At 40.2% G+C, this 26,586-nt stretch overlaps 1 protein-coding gene and 1 long non-coding RNA gene across 3 annotated transcripts in view; one reads left to right on the top strand and one right to left on the bottom strand.

The window, feature by feature from the left end:
- Window positions 1-20,550, bottom strand: part of LOC103000898 (uncharacterized) — a 58,215-nt gene extending 37,665 nt beyond the window's left edge. For both annotated transcript variants that reach the window (XR_450254.2, XR_009009771.1), the window contains exons 1-2: window positions 20,341-20,550; window positions 19,661-19,725 (exon numbers count right to left, since the gene is read on the bottom strand). This is a non-coding gene — a long non-coding RNA (uncharacterized LOC103000898). The remainder of the gene's footprint in view (window positions 1-19,660; window positions 19,726-20,340) is intronic.
- A 449-nt stretch (window positions 20,551-20,999) lies between these two features.
- Window positions 21,000-26,586, top strand: part of RRP15 (ribosomal RNA processing 15 homolog) — a 47,093-nt gene continuing 41,506 nt past the window's right edge. The window contains exon 1 of the mRNA XM_007173525.3: window positions 21,000-21,396. Coding sequence (XP_007173587.2) covers window positions 21,189-21,396 — 208 coding nt within the window. The 5' untranslated portion in view covers window positions 21,000-21,188. The remainder of the gene's footprint in view (window positions 21,397-26,586) is intronic.

Here is a 26,586-nt window from a genome sequence, read left to right as displayed (position 1 = left end):
GGGAGAGACGGATAGATACATGGATAGATGGATAAATAGGTGTTAAATATATCTATGCTTGGCCCAGTTCCTCTTTCTGCCTTCCTCATTCCCCCAGAGGTTACTTATTTTTAGGAGCTGTTAAAAAAAATAATAATATAAGGAAGAAATATTTTCTAGCATGAAAAGATGTGACAGTGTTTTATACCCTCCTGTGTTGCTCTTCATCCAAACTTCATCTTTTGAATATTGGCTTCAAATCCTGCCTGAAAGGGGACATAAATAAAGCGAAATGGCTAATGGACTAAAAACACTTATGATCAGCTTTTCATAACTAACATTATTGATAGCTTCTACCGCACAGGCACCTGCACACAGTGCAATATCCATTTCTAAAGTAAGATTTAGAGCCCTATTTGCAATAAAAAGGCTAGCACATGCAAATAAAGAATTCGAGAGTGAGGCCGGCAATGGCCTCCCCAAAGAGAGGGAGGAAAGACCTCTTTCCGTAGCAGAACTGACCACAGGGGACACAGAACACTTTTTCAGATTTCAGACGTGGCTGTGCATTTCACAGCGTCCTGGGTGGGTCTTCAGGGCCAGAAAATTGTTAAGTCCTTAATTTGGAAACAACCACTTCTTTCTACTCAATGGCTTAGTATTTGCACTTGGTCAGGCAAATAAATTTGCATTTCTGTACATTGAAACAATAACAAAATCATTTTGCAGGAAATGTAACACAATACAAATAAGGAAGCAGGCAAGACGGGAATATTTTCATGGAGTCTGGTGCTTTCCATGTCCATTTTAAGGTGATTTTCCTGTTGTTGTTTTTTTTTTTTTCTGTAAAGATTTCTATTTTAGCAGACAGTTGAAGAAAAGCCTTTGTGATGACTAGAAATTTATTTTGTGTTCAAAAATTTTCTTATCAATAACCCTCTCTTTAAAAATATTTTAGCTGTAGTAACAATAAGAAGATGCTAGCAAAACAGAAAGTCTTTTATCTGCTTCTTGTTATTGAGATAGCGTTTGGAAGGCATAATTTTCTTCTCTTTTAGTTCTTACTATTCCCATCTATCTCAGCAAAAAAAAATTTTTTTCCTTCAAACTCTGGACTTTATTATTCTAAAAAAATTAAGTTCAGATTACATAGGAAACTGGAAATTATGGCTTTATTAAATTAATTCAAAAGAGCATTGGATTTGTGGGACTTGTTACTCATATCTACAGCTTCTATTACGGTAGGATCCCCTCCTTCAATTATATTGAAAATATGAAAATATGAATCCCAGTATACAGTCCCCCTTGGAACTGCGCATTAATGTTAGAGATTGTCACCTCTGTACTCTTAAAGAATAGTGATAGTTTCCAAGTTATATAGCAATCAACAGCAAAACATTTCTCCCTCCCTTCAGAATCTCATGGTACTGCAAAGTATTACTGAGAGAGAAAAATGTTTTATACGGGAAGTTGCAACAAAGGTTTCACACATAACAGTATCAGTGTTTAGTTGTGAGTCCCTATTTTTGTCCTTTCTTTTGTCCGAATTTGAGTGTAACAGAGAACAAAGAAAGACATGAAAAGGAGGATGCAAAATGACTGCAAACTCTTCATAAGTGGCAAACTCATTGCTCAGAGACAAGCTGAGGCCTCGTTGCTGATGACAGACACAGCCCAGATGCCCAGATGCAAGCAATGCTACCTGGGAGGGAGCTGGGAACGATGAGACAAGTGTGACGCTGCTCCCCCCATCCCCCCACCCCACCCACTCCCACCTCCAGAGCAAAGAAAGGGCCAGCAGTCCAAATCACAAATCCAGCCTGCTGCAGGCGAACAGCGACCCAGACAGTGTCCACTATGTGAGAGACAGCTCAAAGGGATGCTCAAGTCTTATGACAGCTAGGGTTGTGACATATCAGGAATGAGTGGCAGCTGGGTGAAGATAAGTGGAAGACACCCTAGCATAAGAGAGGGAAGGAGGTTGCCATGAGTTGAATTGTCTCCCCCAGAAAGATATGTTGAAGTCCTCATCTTTGGTCCCTGTAATATGAGCTTATTTGGCAGATGCAATCTAGTTAAGATGAGGTTGTACTGTATTAGAGTGCATCCTAAATCTAATAACTGGTGTCCTTATAGAGAGAGAGATTCAGAGACAGAGAGAGAATGTCATATAATGATGCAGGCAGAGACTGGAGTGATGTATATTCAAGTCAGGGAACTCCAAGGATAGCGGGCAACCACCAGAAGCTAGGAGAGGGGCATGGAACAGCTGTCTCCCTCAGAGTATACAGAAGGAACCAACCCTGCTAAAACCTTGATTTCAAATTTCTAGTCTCCAGTATGATGAAAGAATAAATTTCTGCTATTTTAAGCCAACTGGTATGTGGTACTTTGTGGCAGCCCTAGGAAACTAATACAGAGGTGAATAGGAACTTGACCTACTTCCTTCTTCCCATTTTCTCCTAGCAGTTCCTGAACCAGAATCTGTTCTGGTATCTTTCATACTCTCCTGAACAGACTCTCAGACTGACTGGCACTGATTACACTAAATGCAGAGAATCACCATGCAGAAGTCTTGATGTCCTATCTTAAATTGGACCTGCCTCTTGGTCAATTTTGTCAGTAGCCAGTAAGTGCGTCTTGATTATGCTCTAGTTCCTCAGAATTGATTTTGAACATCTATTAATTCCTCCTTACATCCTCAAATTAAAAAAAAAAAAAAAAGGTCCTCAGCTCTCTTCTTCCATATTTTCCTCTAAAAACCGTCATGGCTTGGGCCTAGCTCCCTTTCACCTTCTAAAAGTTTACCAAGTATCACACTTACATGGTCATGCGCTTTATGGCAGGCAGGAACAGGCAAACATAACTGCTAGATTGCATTTAGAGCTTAGGTTTGGGGCTTAAACTCCTTTGATGGAGGGAGAATAATTCTGGCAGCCTCTGAAAGCCTATCCTCAGATACTATGTCATGGTCTTCCTGCAGTGTTGATGCCTAAGAGCTTTTCAGACAAGACTGCCTGGCGGTAGTTCTCAGTTTAAGGTTAGATAATCATAACGATGTCAAGTTTGGCCAAATGTACAATCGCCACCATCTGTAACATCCACAACTCACAACCGTGACTCCAAAAAAGAAAGGTTTGGAGTTATGAATGGTAGACCATTTTGTATCAGGTTTCCAATGCTCATGACCTGTCCAGGGTTGGATTAATATGACACAAATGCCAGGACTAATTTTTACCCTCAGTATATAATTATTCAAAATGAGTTACTAATGACACAGCACATATATGTGTGTATGTGTGTGTGTATATCTTCTTGACACCATTACAATTACTCATATACTCTATACAAAGCTCCCATAAGATCTTCCCCAAAAGAACTCTTTAAAAATTCAAAAAAAGTTTTTTTACACAATTTTAAAAGTTACTTTCCATGTACAGTTATTACAAAATATTGGCTATATTCCCCATGTTGTACAATACATCCTGCAGCCTATCTTACACCCAGTAGTTTATACTTCCCCCTCCACTGCCCCCGAAACTGGTAACCACTAGTTTGTTCTTTATATCTGTGAGTCTGCTTCTTTTTTGTTTTATTCACTAGTTTGTTGTATTTTTTAGATTCCATATATAAGTGATATCATACAGTATTTGTCTTTCTCTGTCTGACTTTCTTCAGTTAGTATAATGCCCTCCAAGTCCATCCATGTTGCTGTAAATGGCAAAATGTTGTGCTTTTTTATGGCTGAGTAATATTCCATTGTGTGTGTGTGTGTGTGTGTGTGTGTGTGTGTGTGTGTACCACATCTTCTTTATCCATTCATCTAATAATGGACACTTAGGTTGCTTCCATATCTTGGCAATTGTAAATAATGCTGCTATGAACATTGGGGTGCATATATCTTTTTGAATTAGTGTTTTTGTTTCCAAAAGAACATGTATTCAACAATTTAAGGGAAAAAAAAACGACCTTGTTGTATAATTTCCCCTTCACTAACTTTCCTGACCCTACTTCCAAAAGTCAACTATAGTTAACACCCAAGGCATATCATGGGATTAATGAAACCATCAAAACCTTCACAACTAACAGGAGAGATCTCATTTACTTAAATTTATGTCTATAGTTGTGAAAATGAAACATAATTTTAAAGGACTCCTTCTGCTGTGGAAGTTTTCCTCTGTTATAACTTCCGTGTAAAATTGAATACTCTTTGCCATTAACAGGGGTGCCAAAGGGATTCATTAAAGCACTAGCCTGTTATTCCAGGGGCTTCTAACTAGCTGAAGGGAGAGAGAGAAACAATGAATCATGAGCATCCCTTTTGCTTTGCCTGCATGTCTCTTCCCCCTTTCCTCTTATATGTCTCCTTCTTATACCTCATGGATTAAACACCTAGTAGACAAACGGACATTAAGTAAAGGCAGACACGAAACCATTTCAAGGATCTGATGTGGAAGACTGAGTATGACTTTGGAAGGCAGGGAATCCTAGTGCATCACTTACTAAGCTGTGACCTTTGGCAAGGAAGTTTACTCATTCACTCAACAAATACATAATGACCACCCACTCTGAGCTGGCCACTTGAGTTACAACAATAAACAAGGCAGATATGGGCCCTTCACTCAAAATATTTCATTCTATTTAACTGTCTTCTCCAAAGCTCAGCTTCCTCCTCTGTTAATCTGGCATAATTATAACATCAAATTCATGCGGAAAGTGTGAGGGAAGGAATGAGATACAATACATGTGAAGGAATTGTGAAGCCCAGTAAAATTAGCTATTATTTCCACTGGATAGGAAATACCTTAAGAGTAAAAACGGTTTGCTATTTGCCTTTAGTATGCCCTGCACCTTGCACAATGCTCGGCGTTTAGTAGCTACTCAGTGAAAATTTATTGTATGATTACGAACACCAGTAGAGATCAGATTAGTCACTTCCTCATCTGCTCTTCACAACTGGTACAGCACTTTGAACAATACACGATGTGAGAGCATGTTATGTTCATCTTGGTATTCTTTGCGCCCTTCTTTACCTGACACAATCGCTGGAGCATAGATGGTGCTTGGAATTTATTTGAGTAAAATGTCTGTCAGTTAATAATGATTTCAAATAGAAAGCTGACGCGGGGAAGGATCAGCACTCAGCCGTGTCTGCTCCATGCCCTGCAGAACAGGTGTCCGTCACAGCCCTCTCTCGCCGGCCAGCGGCCAATACTGAGGACTTCATGATCAGCTCCACCCAGGTTTGGAAACGACCCTGAATATGCTTGTTAGTGTATAAGAGACTGGGTGGATGTTGGACAAGGTTTCCCTGTGGAAGGGACTCAAAATAACGTTTAGGTCATGAGAGGGTAGAGTTGTAGGAGAGGGACTATATCCTTCAGCGAAAATAACATACACGAGGGACTGAAAATGGGAGATAAGATGGAAATTTTGTGAAACAAAGAAATCCACCATGCTTGAAGCATAAGTCAGGAGGAGAGTGGTCCAAGATGAGGGGTGGGCAGGGGCTAGGGCTGGGCTGGCAACCTCCGCACGATTGACATTTGGGGCCAGAAAATTCTTTGATGTGGAGTTCTGTCCTGTGCCTTGTGGATGGTTGGCAGCACAATCACCATATGCCAACAACATGCCCCAGTGGAATGACCAAAAATGTCTCCAGATACTGCCAAAGGCCCCTTGGGGGAAATACTTCTGAGATTGAGAACCACTGGGCTGCTAGGCCATTGCAGGGCCTTGCAGGTCACATAAGGAAGTATAGGAGATCACTGTGACCTGACTTGCAGTTTGAAGAAATCATTTCCTGCTGAATCCATGCAGGGAGACCAACTGGGAGGCCATGGCAAGAAGTCCATTGGAGGGAAAATGGAGGTTTTGACCAAGATAGTGGCAGTAGGATGGACAGAACCTGGTAGATTCAAGAGATATTAGGAAGTAGAATGCGAGTGGTATTCATAATCTTGCCAGGCATCTTTTTTCTGACCTTTTTCACTGTTCTATTTGACCCTACTCAAGGCCTGGGGAAGAACCAGCAGAGCAGGTCTTCTTGTTAATACCCATCTGATTTCAATTTGTTATAACTTTTTTTCTGATTCAGGAGACCTCTTTGCTTATTACTTATTGCTTATCACTATAATTTCTAACTCTACTTTTTATGAAGATTGACATTGGAACTGTCTGTGAAGGACATTGTTTGCATTTCCTTTTGAAGAGAAGCTCAGGCCACACAGGCCCATTTTGATTATCTACCTGTTTTTCCTGGAGGCAGGAAATTACTAGAAGCTTGTCAAAGCAGTTCTCATCCTTCCACTGATCCCCATTTTACAAGGAAACTCAGGGAGGAATCCCAAGTATAAAGGACAAAAAAAATAGCATTGATGAGTCTACCACAATCTGAGCACTTGCTGAAGTCAGCAGAATGGTCTTCTGGTTTACCTCACAGAAAAATCAACAGTAGTCAGAATATATTTATTACCCTCTTTAGTGGATTTCAGGAATAATCTCACCATGACCCCCCTCGCACAGTATAAGGCCTTTTCCCTTAGTAAAAGGAGGAACCAAAGGTCATAGCTTCCCTGCAACTTCTGTCCACTAATTAGAGAGACCCTTTACTAGGTGAGGCTGAACATAATTGGGCCATTACCTAATCCCATTACAAAATAAAAAATATACGATTTCATTTTTGTTGGTTTTCCTGTGAGTGAGACACAGATCATCAATGGATAGTTAAAGTGTAACAAGAATATTACTGATGGGTTTTCTAACTGTGAGATTCCAGCTCCAGGGATTCTATTAATATTCCTCACATTAAAGAACCTGAACGGACAGGCAGCCATTTGGGCCCTGCTTCTGATCCAAAGCCATTCTAAATATCTAGTTTTGCCATCGTGAGCCGTATTCAATGGCAAGCTCAGGAAATAACATTGACACTGAGAGGAAAACTCTCTTATTCAGTAAAGACACCAAGGTTTCCTTAAAGCCAACAATATTCCAGGAGCAATTTATTAAAAATCTTCCCCAAAAGATCTGTGGGTAAATATACATAGAGGCAAAGCCATGGTATGCACTTCAACCTAGAGCCGTATGCACACATCTGGATTAGGACCTCGAAATCTGGTCTCAGGTCACTGGAGGACCTCTAGCTTCATGGAGACACCTTCTCTGGAGGTGAAGCTAGCTACAAATTCTATTGCAAACCTCCACATTCTCCACCCATTTCTCTTGTCTCCTGTGCAAAGACAAGGTCCTAGTGTGCTGAGTTTGATGCTGTTGTTGTTGCCAAATGTTGTCTAGTTTCCATCTTAAGAAAATTAATTTCATGTTTTCTACTTTCATATGAATGAGTCCATTGGAAATGACAAAATGAACAAAGCTTGAAAGAAAATTAGAAAAGCAAGTAGGCAATGTGCTCTAGCTTACCTTGAAGTCCTTGTGGTAATAATGGTCATTTTTCATTTGTTGTGATAGTGGCTAAAATTAGGCTTCATCAACCACATGACTATCCCCAATTTTTTTAAAAAGGAAAGTTCTGTGTAGTTAATACCACAACAACTCCCCAAGGTAGTGGAGTCCAAAATGCTGGAAAGTTAATATTTCAATAGAGCCTGAAAAGAACAACCTCGTTTTCCATGGAGAGGCAACGTGATGCCGAAGAAAGAACACAGAGCTGGGAGTCAGGCCAGTGAGTGTTGGACAGTTCCTCCTCCTGTGTGGCCTTGGGCATATCGGTCTCAACCCACCTGCTCTCATACATCTAAGGCCTTGTCAGGCATTAAAATTCTATGATTAAAGAAAAAGGGGCACATATCCAGAGAAAACTATAATTCAAAAAGATTCATGCTATGTTCATAGCAGCACTATTGACAATAGCCAAGACATGGAAACACCCTAAATGTCCACCGACAGATGAATGGATAAAGAAGATGTGGTATGTATATACAATGGAATATTACTCAGCCATAAAAATGAATGAAATAATGCCATCTGCAGCAACATGGATGCAACTAGAGATTATCATACCAAGTGAAGTAAGTCAGAAAGAGAAAGACAAATACCATATGATATCACTTGTATGTGGAATCTAAAATATGACACAAATGAACCTATCTATGAAACAGAAACAGAATCATGGACATAGAGAACACATTCGTGGTTGCCAAGGGGGAGGGGGTTGGGGGAGGGATGGAGTGGGAGGTTGGGGTTAGCAGATGTAAGCTTTTATATACAGAATGGATAAACAAGGTCCTACTGTATAGCACAGAGAACTACATTCAATATCCTATGATAAACCATAATGGAAAAGAATACAAAAAAAAAGAATGTATATATATGTATAACTGAATCACACTGCTGTACAGCACTAATTAACACAACATTGTAAATCAACTATACTTCAATAAAAAAAAAAAGAAAAAAAAGAAAAAGAATCCACAAGATCACATGCTTTCTTTTAATCCTCCATGACTTCATATGACCATGAGATGCAACAGAAAAACAAATTTCCTTGCTAAGAAAGGGGAGGTTGCCTTTTGGCAATTCATCCCTAATCTCTTTCTCAACTTGAGAGCTCACTCTCCAGACTCACTGCATATTGGGATCCTTTACTGCCCAGGTCCAGGATCATTCTGAAAATAGAAATGTTTTTCTCACACAGCTGGGCAGCAAGTGTTCAGAACAAGAGTGAAAGGCTAGACAAATCTCTCCATTGTCTAAATGTCAAGATTCTTGTTATCACCCATCTGTGAATCAGAGATTCAGAAAACAGAATCCCTGCTTTCTAAGACAAAGAAGCCTGAGGTCTGGGTGGTGCATTGTGCCACATGCGGAGCCCATATTTTGAATCCAGCAAGTGTAACCAATACCCCTAAATTCAATAAGAAATAAACACTGAAAAACTCTGTAGGGTAACAGCATCAATCCTCTGTGCTTAGCATCCCTTCCAGGCACTGAGAGGAAAGCATATTCAGTGCTGGTGGTAGTTAGTACAGTGAAACAGCAGAGAATCTGGTGACAAAAATCCTTATGGCATAATATTTAGTGGAAAAGTAGTATATACAACTCTGATCCAAATTATATTTAAACATAAATGTAAATTTTTTTTCTTTGTATGCATCTTTTCCAAAATTCTTACAGTAAAATTTGATTAATTTTGTTGTAAAAACTACAACCAATTCCATTTTGAAACTATAGAAATATTTAGCAAATCTATGTGAGTTGAGAAGTCACCCCAGTTTTAAGTTGTATTTTTCTCAAAATTTTATCCACGTATTGATGACTTTGGCTTGTTATGCCAAAAATTTACATGCTTTTTGCTAAGCATGGATATTATATTCCAGTATTCAAATGCTCTCTTATTCTTTTGTGTGTGTGACCCTGCAGGGCAAGTTGGAAGATTAGGAGTAGCAACCATAAAATTCCTACCATCAATCTCATAGCACTTGGCATTACATGAATATTTGCCTGCAGTGCTTTATTGTGCAATAACAAAAATGGGGGGTGGTGGCTTTAAAATAGCTAGTTTACAAACATTATATCTTTACAGATAAAGCTGAATATGGTCATCTTTCCTGAATCAGTGGGGTGGTGCTAATGAAATTACAATTAGAGGATCAATAAAAATAGACAGAACTTAAATACAAAAGACTATGCACTGTACAATTCTATTTATACGAAACTGTAGAAAAGGCAAAACTAGAGTGTCAGAAAGGAGCTCAATTGTTGTTAGAGGGCTGGTGGTAGATTGAAGGGGTCTAATACAAAGGGACACGAGAGCACTTTAGGGTGAGGAGATGATGCCATATCTTAATTATTGTGGTGACGTGATTCTGTACAAGCACTCGTCAAACTACACTTTTAAAATTGGTCAATTTTAGTGCATGTACATAATACCTTAATAGGCATAAAAGAGGAGGAAATGGGCGAGATTTGCCTAGACCTATTCATTTGAGGCAACACCTAAAGTTCTAGAAAGGGGACAAATTGCAGCATTTACCATACATGGTAAGAGTTCCATCAAAGATCCACAAGAGGATCTTTAGCTGACATTTTCCTTGTTTATTTCTTGACTGGTTGATGGGATTTTTGTTCACTCAGTCCCATAAGAATATAATCTCCATAAGAAGAAATGTCCTAGTTTGTCTTGTTCTTAGCTGTATCTTAAGCACCTATGATAGTGTCTGGCATATAAATATTTTTTGACTGAATAAAATAAACAAATACATAAGAAAATTTCAGATCCCAGTAGGTGCTATGAGGATGTCTTATAGTAAGGAAGGTTCCCAATTAAATTTGCCTGAACGAAATATTTTCTGTATGGTGAGTCCGGATAATAATTTTGAGACATTAAGTTTTTCTCTCTAGACTCCTCCCCTTCTTTTTAGTTGCAAGCAGATAACCAGGCCTTTGTAATTTATTGAACCTGAGACTTATAGGGTGATAAACAAGGTGTTTGAAATCTGTTACTCTTCAAGTCTTTGTAAAATCATAAATTCAGTCTAAGAGATTATATATCCCAGGGCTGTTGGGAAGGGAGGGAACACCTTTATGTAACAAAGGAGAGAAGGGAAATACCCTGTGGACTGGGAAAGGGGAGTTATTCCAGCAACAAAGGAATGCCATGACTGTGAAAAAGGGTCACCTTCAAGCCAGCGGACCACTTTTCCCAGGTGAGATCACCCCTTGCCTAGATTGCCACAGGATTTCATAGTTGCTCAGCGAGGCCACAGACAGATACCAAAGAAAGACTCTGAGCTGTATCTGAATTTTGCTCCTTTCACTGGCTGACAATCAGATGAACTCCATCATTACTGCATTTCCTTTTTTCCCCCAATTCACCATCTGAAACCTCTGGATCATCCATTTTCACCCAGACACTTGTCCTGTGCTGCTTGGAAAATCTCCTATCCGATCCACCCCCTCTCCTCTCAAACCCTTCTACTCCGCCCTACATCAACCAAAACCTGTCATCAGCAAATTCCCTACATCTTCAACCTCTTCCCTCAGGATTCCTTTCATATCCTGTTCAACTGAAACTTGACTGACCTTAGAAATCTCTCATAGGGAGGCTGCTTTTTTTTTTTCCTGTTGCACATGAAGTAGCCAAAGTATTCTTTCTGTTCCTCTTTGCCAATCTTGCTTCTCCTTTTTTTTAAAAAAAAATTATTAGCACCTTTAATTATTATTTATTTATTATTTATGGCTGTGTTGGGTCTTCGTCTCTGTGCGAGGGCTCTCTCTAGTTGCGGCGAGCAGGGGCCACTCTTCGTCGCGGTGCGCGGGCCTCTCACTATCGTGGCCTCTCTTGTTGCGGAACACAGGCTCCAGACGCGCAGGCTCAGTAGTTGTGGCTCACGGGCCTAGTTGCTCCGCGGCATGTGGGATCTTCCCAGACCAGGGCTCGAACCCTTGTCCCCTGCATTGGCAGGCGGATTCTCAACCACTGCGCCACCAGGGAAGCCCCTTGCTTCTCCTTTTTTAAAACCACATCTTCCTGAAACGTCTGCTCCCACTCAACTTGTTTTGTCATCCTCCAATCTCAGCACCTTATTCATTACGGATTTTAGCACCTGTTATCATCCTTGGTGACCTCAGCAGCCACGTAGACTCACGGCTCTCACCTTCACTGTGTATCAGAATGAACTGGAATGCTTGTTGAAAATACCAGGGCTGATGTCCTATCCCCAGAGATTTGGATTTAGTTATTCTGGAATAGGACTTATCTCTCAGTAGGAAGTGGATCTCCCACCTCAGTCCACTCCTATCTGCCCCACGGAAGGAGGCAATAGTGCACCAGTCTTCCTGCCCAGTGGTGTCCAAAGAACAGGGAGCTGATTTTCTTCCCACTGCCTGATGGAAGTAGGCAGGGCTTTGATGCCTGCCAAGCGGTGTCAGAGGCTGAGTGAGGAACTGCCTTTCGTCTTCCACTCTGCCAAGTGGTGCTCTGGTTCCCTCACCAGGATAGTGTCAGCACAGCCCAGCAGACAGCTGCACCTCCACCCCCATCTGGCAGCAAAGAGGCAGAACAAGGCATAATGAGGTGGGAGGAGGTGGAGCGTAGTGTCAATAGGGCCCCGCAGCCACAAAGCTCATGTCAGATCCCCACTCCTCCCTTCCCTGGTATCAGCAGTGCCCAACAGAGAGCTGAGCTGACACCTGCATTTGGAAACTACTAAGCAACATGAATGAGTCCTACTTTTCTTGGTTGTTACTATATTTTTTTAAATACAATCACTTGTTATAGTAACAACCAGGAAAATTTGCACCTTAAATGCGACAAGACAATCAATAGACTCTGAGACCACGATGAATCAGATGTTAAAACTATGACAAAGATTTTAAAAAGAGTCATCTTAAAATGCCTCAACAGTAACTATGAATTTCTTGAAACAAATGAAAAACTAGAAAATCTCAGGAAACAACTGTAAGTTATTTTTTAAAAGGACAGAATGGTATTTATAAAACTGGAAAATACAATCGCCAAAATAAAAACCTGGCTGGATAGGTTCAATAGTAGAGTGGATATGATGGAAGATATGACAGAAGAAGAAGAAAGACTGTATTAATATCAGATAAAGTGGACTTCAGAGCAAAGAAAATCACTAGAGGCAAACAGACATTACGTAATGATAAGAGGATTAATCCACCAGGAAGACATTAACAATCCTGCATGTGTACATACCAAGTAACAGAGACTCAAAATACATAATAACTGATAGAGCTGAAATCTTGATTCTGGGTATTTCACATGATCTTTTTGAGCCACAATGTCCTCATCTGTAAAATGGGGCTCTTAAACACCTGTTACGTTGCCTGGTACATAACAAGTGCTCAGTAAACAGAGCACTGGAAATCTTATCCTCCCATGGCCATGTGAGAAACCTGACCAAATGGTCCAGGCCACCTGATCTGTTTTACTCAAAGGAAGCCTCTCCTCTCACCACAAAGCAGCTCAGGATTCAGGCTGCAGCTCACCAGAGAACTCAGGGCTGCTCTAGCCGAGGGCTGCATGGGGGTCCACAAAGCTGGGTTTCAAGCTCCTGGCACAGCCAAGCAAAGAGAGCGCTCTTTATAAGCCAAAGGAGATATGGGTGCCCAGCTGGCTGCTGGCCTTGGTGGCAAAGCCTCTGGTCATGTCAGTGTAGACTTCAAAGACTGTCACGTCTGCCAAATAGGACCAGTAGGGGAGTCTCAGTCTGCGAACAGGAAGGATGACAGACCACTAGTGCTAACCAGACTCAGGACAGGTGCCCTACCCAGTGTCCTCTGGGAGTAAGCAGGTCTTAGTAAGCGCTGGGGAATCCCAGGGAAGAGGAGGTGTGGCGGGGGGAGGGGTGTGAGGACCGTGGTTTGTATCTGGCTGAGCCTCCCTGAACCTCAGCATTGGCTCTCCTCTGTGGAAGGGTCACCATCCCTCCCTCTCAGCCTGAATGAGATGATGAAAATGTTCCCCTGTGCGGCGTTTCCCACCGTGACCACTCACAAACTTCTAAGATAGATGAGATCAGAGTGGAGATTTCTACTTTGAAAACACCCTATGAATACAATCTTATCCGCACCTATCTTGACCTCACAATAGTATTTAACAAAGATGATGCTTGCCTCCTTTTTGAAACACTTCTCTCTCTTGCTTTCTTAATTTCCTAACGCTTTCTACTTTCTGGCTATCCATTTTCATGCACTGTCTACTCAGCTCTAAATATTGGAGTTCCTGCCACCTGGACTGTAGCCTCCTTTTTCTCTTCTGCCTGGAAAACCTGCTCCAGGTTTTAACACCTGGGTGTTAAAACCCACCAAAATGATGTCATATGCTATCAAATTTTATACCTTGTATCTCTACCCCTGGCTTCTCTCTTGAGATCCAACTACTTACTCAACATCTTGATTTAGATGCTAAGATCTTAAACCTAATAAGTCAAAGCAGAAACAATAGATTTTCCCACTAAGCTGCTCTTCCCAGCCTTCCCCGTATCAGCAAATGGCCCCACGATCCACCTAGCCATTGAATCAAAAATCTAGGCATAAATTCTAATTCTTTTTCTCTCACCTCCTATATCCAAACCATTAACAACTCTTTCCATGTCTAACATATACCCTTAATATGTCAATTTTTATTTATCTCCACCGCAGTCTGAGCCACCATGATCTCTCACATAGAATTTTACAGTAGCCTCCTAACTGGTCTGTGCATTGACACTCTGACCCACATGTTCTCCTACAGAACTAAAAGGGTCTTTGAGAAATGAGTTCTGATCCTGTCATTACTCTGTTTAAAATAGTACCATGGCTCCCCATTTCTCTTGGCACAAAGTTGAATGTCCTTGCCATGACCTACAAGGACATATTTAACCTGGCCCTTCTTAACCCTCTTATCTCAGCATGTCCTACACCTTCCCTGCTCACTATGCTTTATTCATGCTGGCTTTTGCTCCTCAAAGGAACCTGTCTTCTCCTGAAAAATTTTCCCCCAGATTGTCACATGGCCATCTCAGTTGCACCATTCATATCCCAGCTCAAATGTCACCCCTTAGAGTTTCTCTGACCCCTATCTAAGGTACCCCACTCCAGCCATCACCCTATTCCAAATCATTCTCTATTACATGACCCTGCTTTATTACCTTTTTAACACTATTATCTGCAGCTATTCATTTTATTTTTATTTACTTATTTATTGTTGTCTCACTCACATAGAATGTAAGCCTCAATAAGAAAAGGACCTTGTCTGTTTTGTTAGGAATCCCAAGTGCCTAAAACAGTACCTGGCACATAGTAAGGGCTCATTAAATATTCGATGAATGAATGAGTAAATGAATGAATGGATGGCATGTCTAGGAAGGCTGGACCCTGGGACCTTACCACTGGACAAATAATCTCTTGTCTTGGATGATGAAGACATTCAATTTCAGAAGGCTGAAATAAGAAGGCCGAGCTCTTAAGGCCTCTTCCATCTGTATAGCTGGTCTATTAAGGACACACAGATTGGGTTCAACTGTCACCATGGGAAGGAAGTGGCAGTTCCTTGTATACAATTCGGGATGCACTTTATACTAGTAGAAATGAGAATCTGAAAGTCTGGAAGGATCGAGGTAGCCCACTTTTCTCTTTTGGTTGCTTGATCATTCAAAAATCCAGGGCAAATCTTGCCATGGCTGATGAATACTGCCTAAGAGACGGTTAACTCCCATAGGGAGGTGAGTGTTTAATGGAAAGGCATTATGCAAGGTGGAATATGTCTTCTTGATGCATGATAGTACCCGTGTCACTAATGAAGGCTCTGAGACCAGGAGTCCAAGAGTAATTTGTTCAAATGAAATAAAGCCTGTTAGTCTTGCCAGTATTCTCCTGCTTCGTTGCTTAACACCAACCAGATGATGTAATCTGTCCCTTTCTTGTTTACAGGGATGTTTCTAAAGAGGCAGTCAAACATTGCCTCAGTCTGGTTAGGAATAATGAGGCCACTGTCTGGGTCTTAATTATATCACCGAGAGAAGTCCAGTGCTAGAGGAGAGTAAAGATAAAGAGGAAAGCTATCCTCTTTTTAAGGATGTTCCAAAGGATTCAGAAACATGTGTCCTTAAAATAAAGATGATAAGATTCAGAAACAGCCATATGAACAGGAGTCTGAAATGCTGGGGTTTTGGTGGTAGTTCCACTTTTCCTATAGAGAGCAAAGTTACCTGGTTGGAGAGGGAATGGAGTTCCAGTTAGCTGCTCCTTAACGGATTTCAAAAGCCTTAAGGTGACTCACATGAAAGATCATTCCTAGGAATTTCTAGTCAATCTCCAGAGGAGACACAGAGCCATACACTCATTGGCATCTAAATTCTGCGAGTCCTCTTTTCCCACGAAGGAAGTTTCTCTACTTTGCTGTGTTCAGAGCCTTTCTACACAGGAGAATTTATGTTCATCTTTATATTCTTTCTACTCTGTTACTACTTTAAAAAAACACAGAGTTCAGAGCCAAACATTATCACCATCATCATCAACATCATCATCACCATCATCATTATTCTTGTTACTATTAATTTTAGATTACTGCTATTAAATAACTTAGGAAAAGTTTGCATATCAGTCTTGAATCTTAGATTTTGAACGAAGGGGGGATGGTTTGGGAAAACAATGTCTACCTGGAAATGTATTCTATAATGGCATAGAAATGTAAGCTGAAAAGATTTTTAGAGTTTATGTAGTCCAGCTCCCTTATTTTTAATATGAGGAAACGGAAACACCTTTATCTTTTTGAAGGTAAAGCAACTTGACCAAGGTCATGTAGTGTATCCAGTGCAACGTTTTTTGTATGTAAAGAACAGAAAACCCAACTTATTATGAACTGACCTAAACAATGATCCAATTTATCTTACTAAAAGGAAGGACATGTATAGGGCAGGAGTATTAGTTTTCTAGGGTTGCTGTAGCAAAATACCACCGACTGGGTGGCTTAAATAACATATGCTTATCTTCTCATAGTTCTAGAGGCTTCAAGGTGCCAGCAAGGGGTGGTTTCTCCTGAGGCTTCTCTCTTTGGCTTATAAGTGGCCACCTTTTCTGTGTATATGCATCATTGGTATCTTTTCCTCTTCTTTTAATGACACCAGTCCTACTGGATTGAGGCCCACCCATAGGCCCTGATTTAACTTCAGTTATCTCTTTGAAGACTCTATCTCCAAATATAATCACATTGGCAGTTAACAGTTTCAACTTATGAACTCTGGGGACACAATTCAGTCCCTAACAGTGAATGCAGTTGGGCCTGGTGTTTTCTGTTTGGGGTGGTTATTAATTATTTATTCCATTTATTTAAGAGATACAGGCCTATTCAGATTGTCTATTTCTTCTGGTGTGAATCTGGGGAAAATGTATCTTTTAAGAAATTGGTCCATTTAATCTAGGTTATCAAATTTGTGGGCATAGAGTTGTTCATAGTACTCCTTTATTATACTTTTTACATCCATAGGATCTGTAGTGATGTCCTCTCTTTTGTTTCTAATATTTGTAATTTTTGAACTTCTTGAAGTTCTTTTATTCTTAGCCTGGCTAGAGGCTTATCCATTTTATTGATCTTTTCAAAGAAGCAGCTTTTGGTTTCATCGATTTTCTCTATTGAGATCCTCCTTTCAATTTTATTGATTTCTGCTCTAATGCTTATTATTTCTTTTCTTCTGCTTACTTTGATTTAATTTGCTTTTCTCCTTCTAGTTTCCTAAAGTAGAAACTTAGATTATTGATTTTAGATCTTTCTTCTTTATATATATATATCAGTATATATATATATATATATATATATATATATAAAATCAGTATATATATATAAAATCAGTATATATATACATATATATATATAGAATCAGTATATAAATAAGTATATATATATATATATATATGTGTGTTTTTATTTCCTGATTTTCTATTTTGTTCAGTTGATCTATTTGTCTACTTGATGGCCATACTATACCATTTTAATAACTGTAGGCTTATAATGTCTTGAAATTATGTAGTGCTAACTCTTCAACTTTGTCCTTCTTTTTCATTTGTTTTTTTGCTATTCTGGGTTTTTTGAATTTTCATATGAATTTTAGAATCGGATTTTCAATTTCTACAAAAAATGTCTGTTGGAATTTTGATTGGGATTTCATTGAATCTATAGATAAATTTGGGAAGAATTGATAATAATGTTGCATCTTCTGATCCATGAACATGGTAGATCTCTCCATTTATTTGGATCTTCTTTAATTCTGGCTCAGCAATGCTTTGTAGTCTTCAGCATATAGGTCTTTCACATCTTTTACCCCTAAGTATTTTGTGGTTTTTGATGCTATGGTAAATAGCTCAAGCCCCTCTCCTGTAAGTCAACCCATTGCATGTGCAAATGTTATCTAGCCCCTTTTTAGTCACTCTGTGGTGGGGCTCGGAGAATTGTCTAAAAAATTGCTGATACTCTTGCTACTTCTATTGCTCTGAATAATAAATAAACTGTCCTTCTTCTCTTACCCAGAAGTCTTGTGTCTTCTACCAGCATTCATGAAATTTTGGAAGGCTTCTTGTTACCTTGCAAATAAGATAAAATCTCATACCCTTAAGTTTTTGACAGATACTCTAACCAATACCCTGTGAGTTGTGAGATTTTGCCAGTCTGGCTGGTGGGAATAGGCACTATTCCCAGTCCCAGGGGTGTATAAGTAGCTGTTGACTCTAATTCTTTTGGGTAGTTCTTGGGTAGTTTCTCACATGTATGTGTTGATCAGTACTGACCTAAATCCCTGAGGGAGCCTCTTCACAGATCTCCTGAGTTGTCTCTCTTCTCTCTGTTACTCTATCCTGCTAACTCTAGTTGCCTTGGTCTTCCCTGACTCTCAGCTGTATCTTTCCAGCTTGAAAAGTCTTCCAGGCTCAGCTTTGATCCCCTCTCTCTGTGCCCAGGTCTGGAAACTTTCTCCAAGCAGTATGCTGAGGAGATCATGGGATCACCTAGTTTGTTTCCCATCTCTCAATGGTCATTATCCTTCATTATCTAATGTCTGGTTCTTGAAAACTGTTGCTCTATTTATTTTGTCTATTTTTTGTTTCAGGTGGGAGGATAAATTTGCTCCCTGTTACTCCACCTTGACTAGATGTGAAAGTCATATGAATTGTTTATGTAGTCATCTCAAACTCGATTTTCTGTCTTATTCACATTCTATTTACCTTTATATTTTGGTCATTTTCTTAGATACACAGGTTTTGGTTTTTATATAATTATATCTATTGTTCTCTTTTTCAGAATTACTTCCATCGATTTTAAACTTGGAAAGTTGTTTCTACAATCCAATAAATCAGATATTCACTTCTTTTTTTTTCCCTTACATCATTTATTTCATATTTAATTCTGGAATTAATTTTAGGGTAAGATGTGAGCTTCTAATTTCTTTTCTCACTAAACAGTTAATTTTACTAAAATAAGTTTTGCAGAATTTTTCTCTTCTCTCTTTTCCTCGTGATAGTTCCTGCATAATATTTTAAGTTTTTACATATTCTAGAATTTGTTTCATTATCACTTATTTTTTCTTTTGATCTGTACATTTTAATTATTGTAGCTTTATGTATAGTATATTCTAATATCTGAACAGGCAAGCTTTGTCTCAAGACTCCTCTTTTTAAAAAATATTATTATCATTTACTTATTTTGAACCTTAGAATTATTTTATTAAGACTTTGCTCTTTTCTTTTCTCCTCCCCAAACTTTCCAATGGCACTTTCGTTGGAATAAATAAATAGCTTTAGAAAATTTGATCTGTCTTTCAGGAATATAGTACATCATTTCTTTTTTTTTTTCTTTCTTTTTTTAAGTTTTCCTTTACGTCTCTTGTTAAAGTGACAAATCAATTAAATAGTTATGATTTCTCTTCCTGTGAGTCCACATTTGATGACAATCACTTCTTTTGGGGAATGTGTCCCACTAGTGTTTAGAGACCTAGCACTGCTCTTCTCATAACTCTCTATCGTGATCCCTCTTTCTGTGCCTTCCCACATAGCAACCCTGATGATATTCCCTATGATCCTGAGATATCTTCTTTCTCTTTACACTCTCCTTTTACAGATTCCTTTCTCTGTAGAGAACCCAAGAATTATTACTTAACCCAGAATATCTTTCCAGAGCATGCAGACCTTGCAGACCCAGCACCCCCCTGCTCTGGATACACTGTGCAATTACCTCTTCCTCTTATCTGTTCCACGTCCAGTAGTTCAAAGCTCTTCAATGCACTCACAACAGCCAAGCTGCAACAAATCATCCAGAAGAAATTATTTAATCTGTTATCGTCCTATAAATATTTGCATTTTAACAAGCAACTCTACTCTGAATACCCCCACCCTTCTAAAAATGACTAAACCTTAACGGAACGGTTTAACGGTGCTGCAGGCTGGTAGGGACAGTATTTGGGTACTGATAACATTTCCATCACAACACTGATCTTTGTATCAGTTAAGGCCAATCAGGAGATGGAAACCACTTAGTAATTTGATTCGGAAAGTTTAATATACAGAATTGTTAACTTTAACAGAGGATTGGAATAACAAGGGATTGGCTAGTAAGACGTGAAGAGACCTCTAAAGAAGATAGTAATAGCAGATAAAAGGAGCAGAGAGAGAACTGCGCCCAAAGAAGAAGTGTGCCCCCTCCCCCTTTAGAAATGTTGGGTATTAAAGAAAAACAAGAAATGCTCTTCCAGGAAAATGCTAAGCTTAGGGAAAGCCTTTAGAATACGCCTGGCGGATGGAACACGATGTAAGAGTTTGCTACATTATCTGTTTGACTTATTAACTTTGTGAATGGTTGTATTCTGTCATTCATTCATTCATTCATTTCTTCCAAAAATATGTTTGGGTTCCTACCACGGTCCAGGCTCCGTTGCTGGCCTCGGGGGTAGCGTAGTGAATGATATATGGTCCTTATTATCCAGGAGCCGACAAGTTAGGGAAAGGAAATAGGGGCAGCTTGTGGGAGCAGCTTCGAGGGAAAGCGGGGCTGGGAAAGCTGGTGTCAAAGGCTGACCTCAGGGAGAAGCTGGCCCCGGGAGGGAGGCAGGAGCAGCTCGCGGAGTGCAAAGCTGCTGTTTTCCCGGTCTGCACCGCGCGGTCGGGCGCCTTGAGCGGGCGGGGTGGAGCTAGGTGGGAGGGAGGGGTGGAGGCTGGAACCCTTCACACCCGCGACCCAAGGGAAGAAAGCGAGATTCTATTCGGTTTGCAATTGGAAGCCACTCAGGGGTTAATCAGAGGGAGATTATCGGATCAAAGTTTTAAGAAAGATCTGGAGTTGCTGGCGGTGATCAGAGGAGAGCGGAGGACATTCTCATATTCTAACTATCGACCCCTCACGCGATTGTCCTCGCTTCCTCCCTTCTAGTGCGTTTAGTAGGCACGTTCGGGACGTTAGTCCGACACCATAAACCAACACGAAATAAGGCAGCAGATAACGGAAACAGCCGTGAGGAGGAAATGAACGTGGACCGGGTCGGGTTGGGGTCAGAGTGGGGCGGCGGACCAGGACAAGGGCGAGCTGGCAGAGGAGTCGGCTGAGAACGTATATTCAGTGATTTTTATTATTATTATTGTTTTTTACTGGAGCAGATAGCACGTAAAGACAACCAATCAGTCCTCTTTCCGATCCATATTCTGAGCCTCCAGCCCGAGAACTCCCGGCTAAACGGCACCGCCCCGGAACCTTGTATCACCGGAACTAGATGCCGAAATCCCTTGTGTTACCGCCGGACGCAACGCTCCCGGGACGCTTCCGGTTAGGAATCATGGCCGCGGCCGTTCGAGAGTCACGTGTGAGTGCGGGGAAAAAGCTGAAAAATTCACTAAAGAAGAAGGGGAAGATGAAAATGGTATTCCCGGCTGTAGCATCGGAGCTGGAAGATAAGGACAAAGATGCTGCCGATAGTGAAGGTAACGTACTAGGGCTGAGTTTGGCTGCTCAGAGGAAAGGCCGGCATGAGTTTGCGGGAAGCAGGGGATGCGAATGCATTTGCCGCTAGCCGCCCGAATTTCGTCTCCTCAGGACGGCGAAGGGGCGATTTTGGCTCCTTGAGAAGGCTTGGGAAAGTGGTGTTCAGGGAAGGGTCCCTGTTGCGTGTTAAAGCTTCCAAGTTCTTTTATTAGACATTTTTATCGTCACTGTAATTAATTAAAACAGATGAAACTGCTGCTGCTTATAGCAGCAAAAAGAAGCTTACAGTAGCGAGGGACGAAAGGAAGGGGGATATTTGAAATTACAAGAATGAGTTAGTTCTCACATGGAGCAAGGAGCAAAAGGCCGAAAGAGGAAGACGGATGGTATACTTGAATATTCTTGTGCGGTAGGTGCGTGCATCTGTTGGGGAGTTAGAGATGAGATAGTAAAAGAAGAGTGGGTGGTTGAAGTAGAATAAATAAAAGTAGCAGTTGATAACTCTCTCTCTCAGAGACGTTTGCTATTGAAAGGAAGGAAATATATTTTAAGGCTTTCAACCATGATGTGTCCATGCTCCTACTCTACCATCGTTCTTGGCACTAGCTTCTTAGGTTAAAGGGGTCGCAAGCAGACGACCCCTGACTTACTACTGCCCAGTGATTGATCCTTTGTACTACCTAGAACTTTGTAACAGCCAGACCTATTCTTTTATAATGTACCTCAGATCATGTCAGTTATCTGCTCAAGATGATCCAGTGGCTACCCATCTCAGAATAACATCCTTAGCCTGTGTATGATCTAGTTCAGGCATCTCTCTCATCATCTGCCACTCTGCTCTGCCCCTTACTAGCCACATTGATATCCTGTGGTTTGTTTTACATGTTAAACATAACTCTCACACCCTGGGTTCTGCACTTGCTGGTTTCACTGCCTAGAATACTTTTCAGATGCTTGCATGGCTCTCTCTCGCTCACTCCTTCAGTCTCTGATTCAATGCCTTGTCTGCGAGACTTGTCCCTGACCGCCCTATCTAATGTACACCACTACTCTTCTCCGTGTCTCCCTGCCTTCACTTTTTGACTTATTACCCTGCTTTATTTTTCTCAGCATTTCTCAAACCCTCTGACGTATTGTATATTTGCTGTGTGTCTCTGCCAGCTGGAATGTAAGTTCCATAAGAGGAGAGACTGCTCTGTCCCCAGTGCCTAAGACAGTGCCTGCTGTGTTGTGGATCCTTCACAGATATTTAAGTAAATGAGTGAATAAACCTCGACTTCCAGGACTAAGAAGAAGAAACTGTCATATACTACTGCAGTCCCTAGGTAATTGGAATCCTTATCTCCTACCAAAGGAGTTAAGGAAAACAGACTATTCGTTGAGCAGGGATTGGAACACCTCCCAATATTTTTTGAACTCAATAGACTAGTTCCTGTGAGGTTGTCAGAGAAAGAAATACTACTACATTTAGAGCAGAATATCAGTATTGCTTACAGATTTAGGTGGAAAGTAGATTTCTCTATTCAAGTACTGGATAATTTCAAGTTAGAGCTGTCCGGACTTCTCAGTGCATTATTGTAAATATGATTAGGGTCTAGGGTTCTCTTGCTATTATAGTTCAATTGCATTTTGGGTTAAGAAGCCTTTTGGCTAATATAGAGACCTTATTATTCAATTCAGTTCAATGAATAATTGTGTTCTTCTGTATTCTGGTCACCCTCTGGGTGTTGAGGATACAAAGGATGAGTAAATTCCTGCCCTAGAATTACAGTCTTAGGGAAGATAGATATTAAACACAGGACTATAATACAATGTATTGAGTATTATTAAGAGGTCATTATAAAGGTTGTAGTTACCATGATCCTGGTCCAGTTAAAAATGGTAAAGATGGAGACAGAGAAATCCATATCCTATAGAACCCAGCCTAGGCATTGCTTCCTTCTATCTTATACATATTACTCATAATATACTGTATTATTACTTTATTTTAACATGTCTCTCTCCTTTTGGATGTAAGTTCAAGTGCTGGAACGATGTCTTATGTATCTTTATTTTCATAGGGCCTTCCTTATACATTTTGGTACTAAGTACGTTTTCTTGCTGAATAAATATTGATAAGTAAGGTGTCATTTCATCGAAGCCTTAGTTTTCTAAGTCTGGGGGTGGAGAAGACAGTTTTCTCAGACATAGGAAAAGCACATACAGTGGCATGCAGCTTCTTAAAACGCATGGCTGGTTAGGTTGAGATGAATTGTTGGCTATGGCTCTAGCTCTTCAGAGGAGTCACTGAGACTAGGAACAGAGGATAAAGCCAGATTGTAAAGGACCTTGTTTGCCATATGAAGGAAATAGGATTCTCTATTTGTAGGCAGTATGGAGCGCTTGAGACCTTTTAAGCAAGAGGGTGACACCTTTATAAACATCACTGCTAACTGTATGGTGACTGCCATAGAGAGCCAGAACAATCAGGCAATTGCAAAACTCTTTTAGGGATTGTACTAGGAAAGTACAGGGAAGACAGAGAGAAGGTCCCCACTTGAAATGTGTTTCAGAAGGAAAGCATTCAATTTTCCAGATAACCAACTTCCAACTAAACTTGTAGCACCATAAATTTTGGGTGTACTATACTGTTAGAGGAATTAGGTTAATAATAACAATAATATTAGCTTAGGTACTGTTCTAAGCTCCCTACGTATCACTTTAATTCTGACAACAACCCTGTGAGACAGGGTTATTATTATCCTCATTTTACTTATAAGAAACTGAGACACAGAGAGGTTTTATCTTGCTCCCCCAATGCATAAGCTGATAAACAAGTTGGTAAATGACACAACCATTATTGAAGTTTGCTCTAGAGCCTTTACTCTGACCCCTGACTCCCCTGATACGGTTGAGGAACCAGGAGGATAGAGATGATCAAAAAAAAAAAAAAGCTCCCCGGAAAGTAAAAGAGCAGGGGCATAGAATCCTAAGAAAGATTGGGTATGAGGAAACCTTGGTGTTGAGACAGATTTTTCTTCCACTCAAGAAGGTTCCATCACTAAGGGGTGTTATTGTGGTCAGATTTCTGTAGCATTCCTTCCGCTGTTTACAACTGTGTAGTCTTCGTTCCTTCCCCACTTCTTCCAACCTTCCTTCTTTTCTCCTAATATCCATGTGTTATCTCTAGAAATGAATGATCACTTTTACTCAGTTGTATGAGGCACCTGTGTTTGTACTGCTTATTTACTATGACCTGCCTCAGTTTCCAGATCCCTAAAATGGAGGTGATAAGTGTCTCCTCAGGATTGTTGCAAAGATTCAGTGAGCTCATATATGTAAAGCATTTAATGTTTGGCACAAGGCACCTACTCATAAATACTTGGATTAATGATCATGACATTTTTTCTGATCTAACAAAACTGCTAGTCCCATCTCTTGACCACCCAATAAGTCTTCCAGCCCTTGATAACCGTGATGTTTATAAGCTGGAGCTTTCTCCAGAAAGAAGGTTAGAATTTCCTCTGGTAACCCTGCAAGGTAGCTGATGGCGTTTCTGTTTGACAGATGAGGAGACAGAGGCTTGGAGATACTGTTTCCATTATGCCTCCCAGTGGAAAAGTGTTCAGTCCACAGTTGCAGGATGTTGTCTCTTAATTCTGTCCTTCTTACTCCATAATCTAATCATTTAGTCATGTATTTGTGGTAAAATTCAGGATTAATAATAGTGATTTTGACAACTGTGGGTTGTCTATGCTTAGTTGTTCCATAGATACCTCACACTTAATATTTGCAAGGCTCAATTCATAATTTCACTTTCCCAAATACAGAATCCAGTGAATAAGGAGGATGGGCTATATCACTGTGAACTGGTGATAGTCTGCATACCCAGCCTCCACGATCTGACGGCTGCTTACTCCTCAAGGCTCACACCTTGTCGCCCCCGCCCCGGCTCACTAGTGTCACAGTTTCTGAACTCCTCGTTTCGTGAACACATTTGCTCTCCTCCCTCCTAGCCATGCTTATGCTATTCTACTAGCTGCTCTTTTTTCTTCACTTTCTCGTAACCAGCTTCTCTGTGTCCTTTAGATTTCTACTTAGTTGTCTCCCTCTGCTGTTTCTTTCAGGATTTAGAATGTGTCTCTTCAATAGACATAAATAATAAAGGGCCTTTTATTTAATAAATTCAGTAATGTAGGTCCTTTGGATGGGACATTTTCCTTTGGTTTAACTCAGAATTTGCTATTTAATATAAGAAATTGATTTTTTTCCTCTTGTGAAATCAGATATTTCTGGAAAAAGTGACCCATGGAAACAGCTTTTCTAGTTCAGATATTTGTGTACATGTGGCCTTGGCAGAACTATTAAGTTATCAAAAATGTACAGAGAATGGATCCTGAGAGATTATAAAGGCAGACGATTGAAGCTGACTTCAGACACATGAGGAATCAGCAAATTATAGGCTTCTTATTAAAGTGTACCAGCTCATTTTATCAGGGAATTGAATTAGAGACTTATCTTTGAATTTTAATTGGTTCATAAAGATTGATAGGGACGTGCCTTACATCAACATTTGGAAACAGCCTCCTTTAGCAAGATGCTACTCACATTCCATAGGAAACACGCACGTATAGCCCATGTGTTGTTTTAACTTTACTTTTTATCTTCTGGCTTTCACTTCTTTTGACACATTGTATAAGAAAGGTAGAAAAGTGTGCTTTTATGAGTGTAAAACTCTTAAGTATTATTTGTCAGACTTTGCAGAAGTTTCCTAGTTCTGTGGGGAGAGACCTTGAAAGCTTTGGTTACAGCTGTGTCTCAGAGCTTGGCATAAATCCTGAAACATGGTGTAGTACTCAATATCCATTTATTATAAATTGGAAGCCTCTCTTAATGTGATTTTTACACTCTTTTCTCATGTACCAGGTATTTTTAACTGAAGTTAAAAATTAACAGAAGTTGTATGGAATATAAGCTTGAATGACAGCAAAATGATTCAGGGTGAAGTTTTGGTAAATTGTAATACTCTTCAGTAGGGTTTGAAATTTGGTCATAGTAAAATTGCAGACGATCGCGAATCAGAGGTATGTGAAAGGTAAAATGCTATAGTCAGCGTTCGAGTAACACATAAATGTCAAGCATTATAAAGGAGAGGATGCCACCCCTAAGTGAGTTAACCTGGAACTACTCAGATTTATTGAATTGATACC

The sequence above is a fragment of the Balaenoptera acutorostrata genome, chromosome 1, assembly GCF_949987535.1.
Source record: "Balaenoptera acutorostrata chromosome 1, mBalAcu1.1, whole genome shotgun sequence".
In the NCBI taxonomy this organism is placed as follows: Eukaryota; Metazoa; Chordata; class Mammalia; order Artiodactyla; family Balaenopteridae; genus Balaenoptera; species Balaenoptera acutorostrata.
The sequence above is the reverse complement of the archived record's forward strand: the minus strand, read 5'-3'. Positions and strand labels throughout refer to the sequence as shown.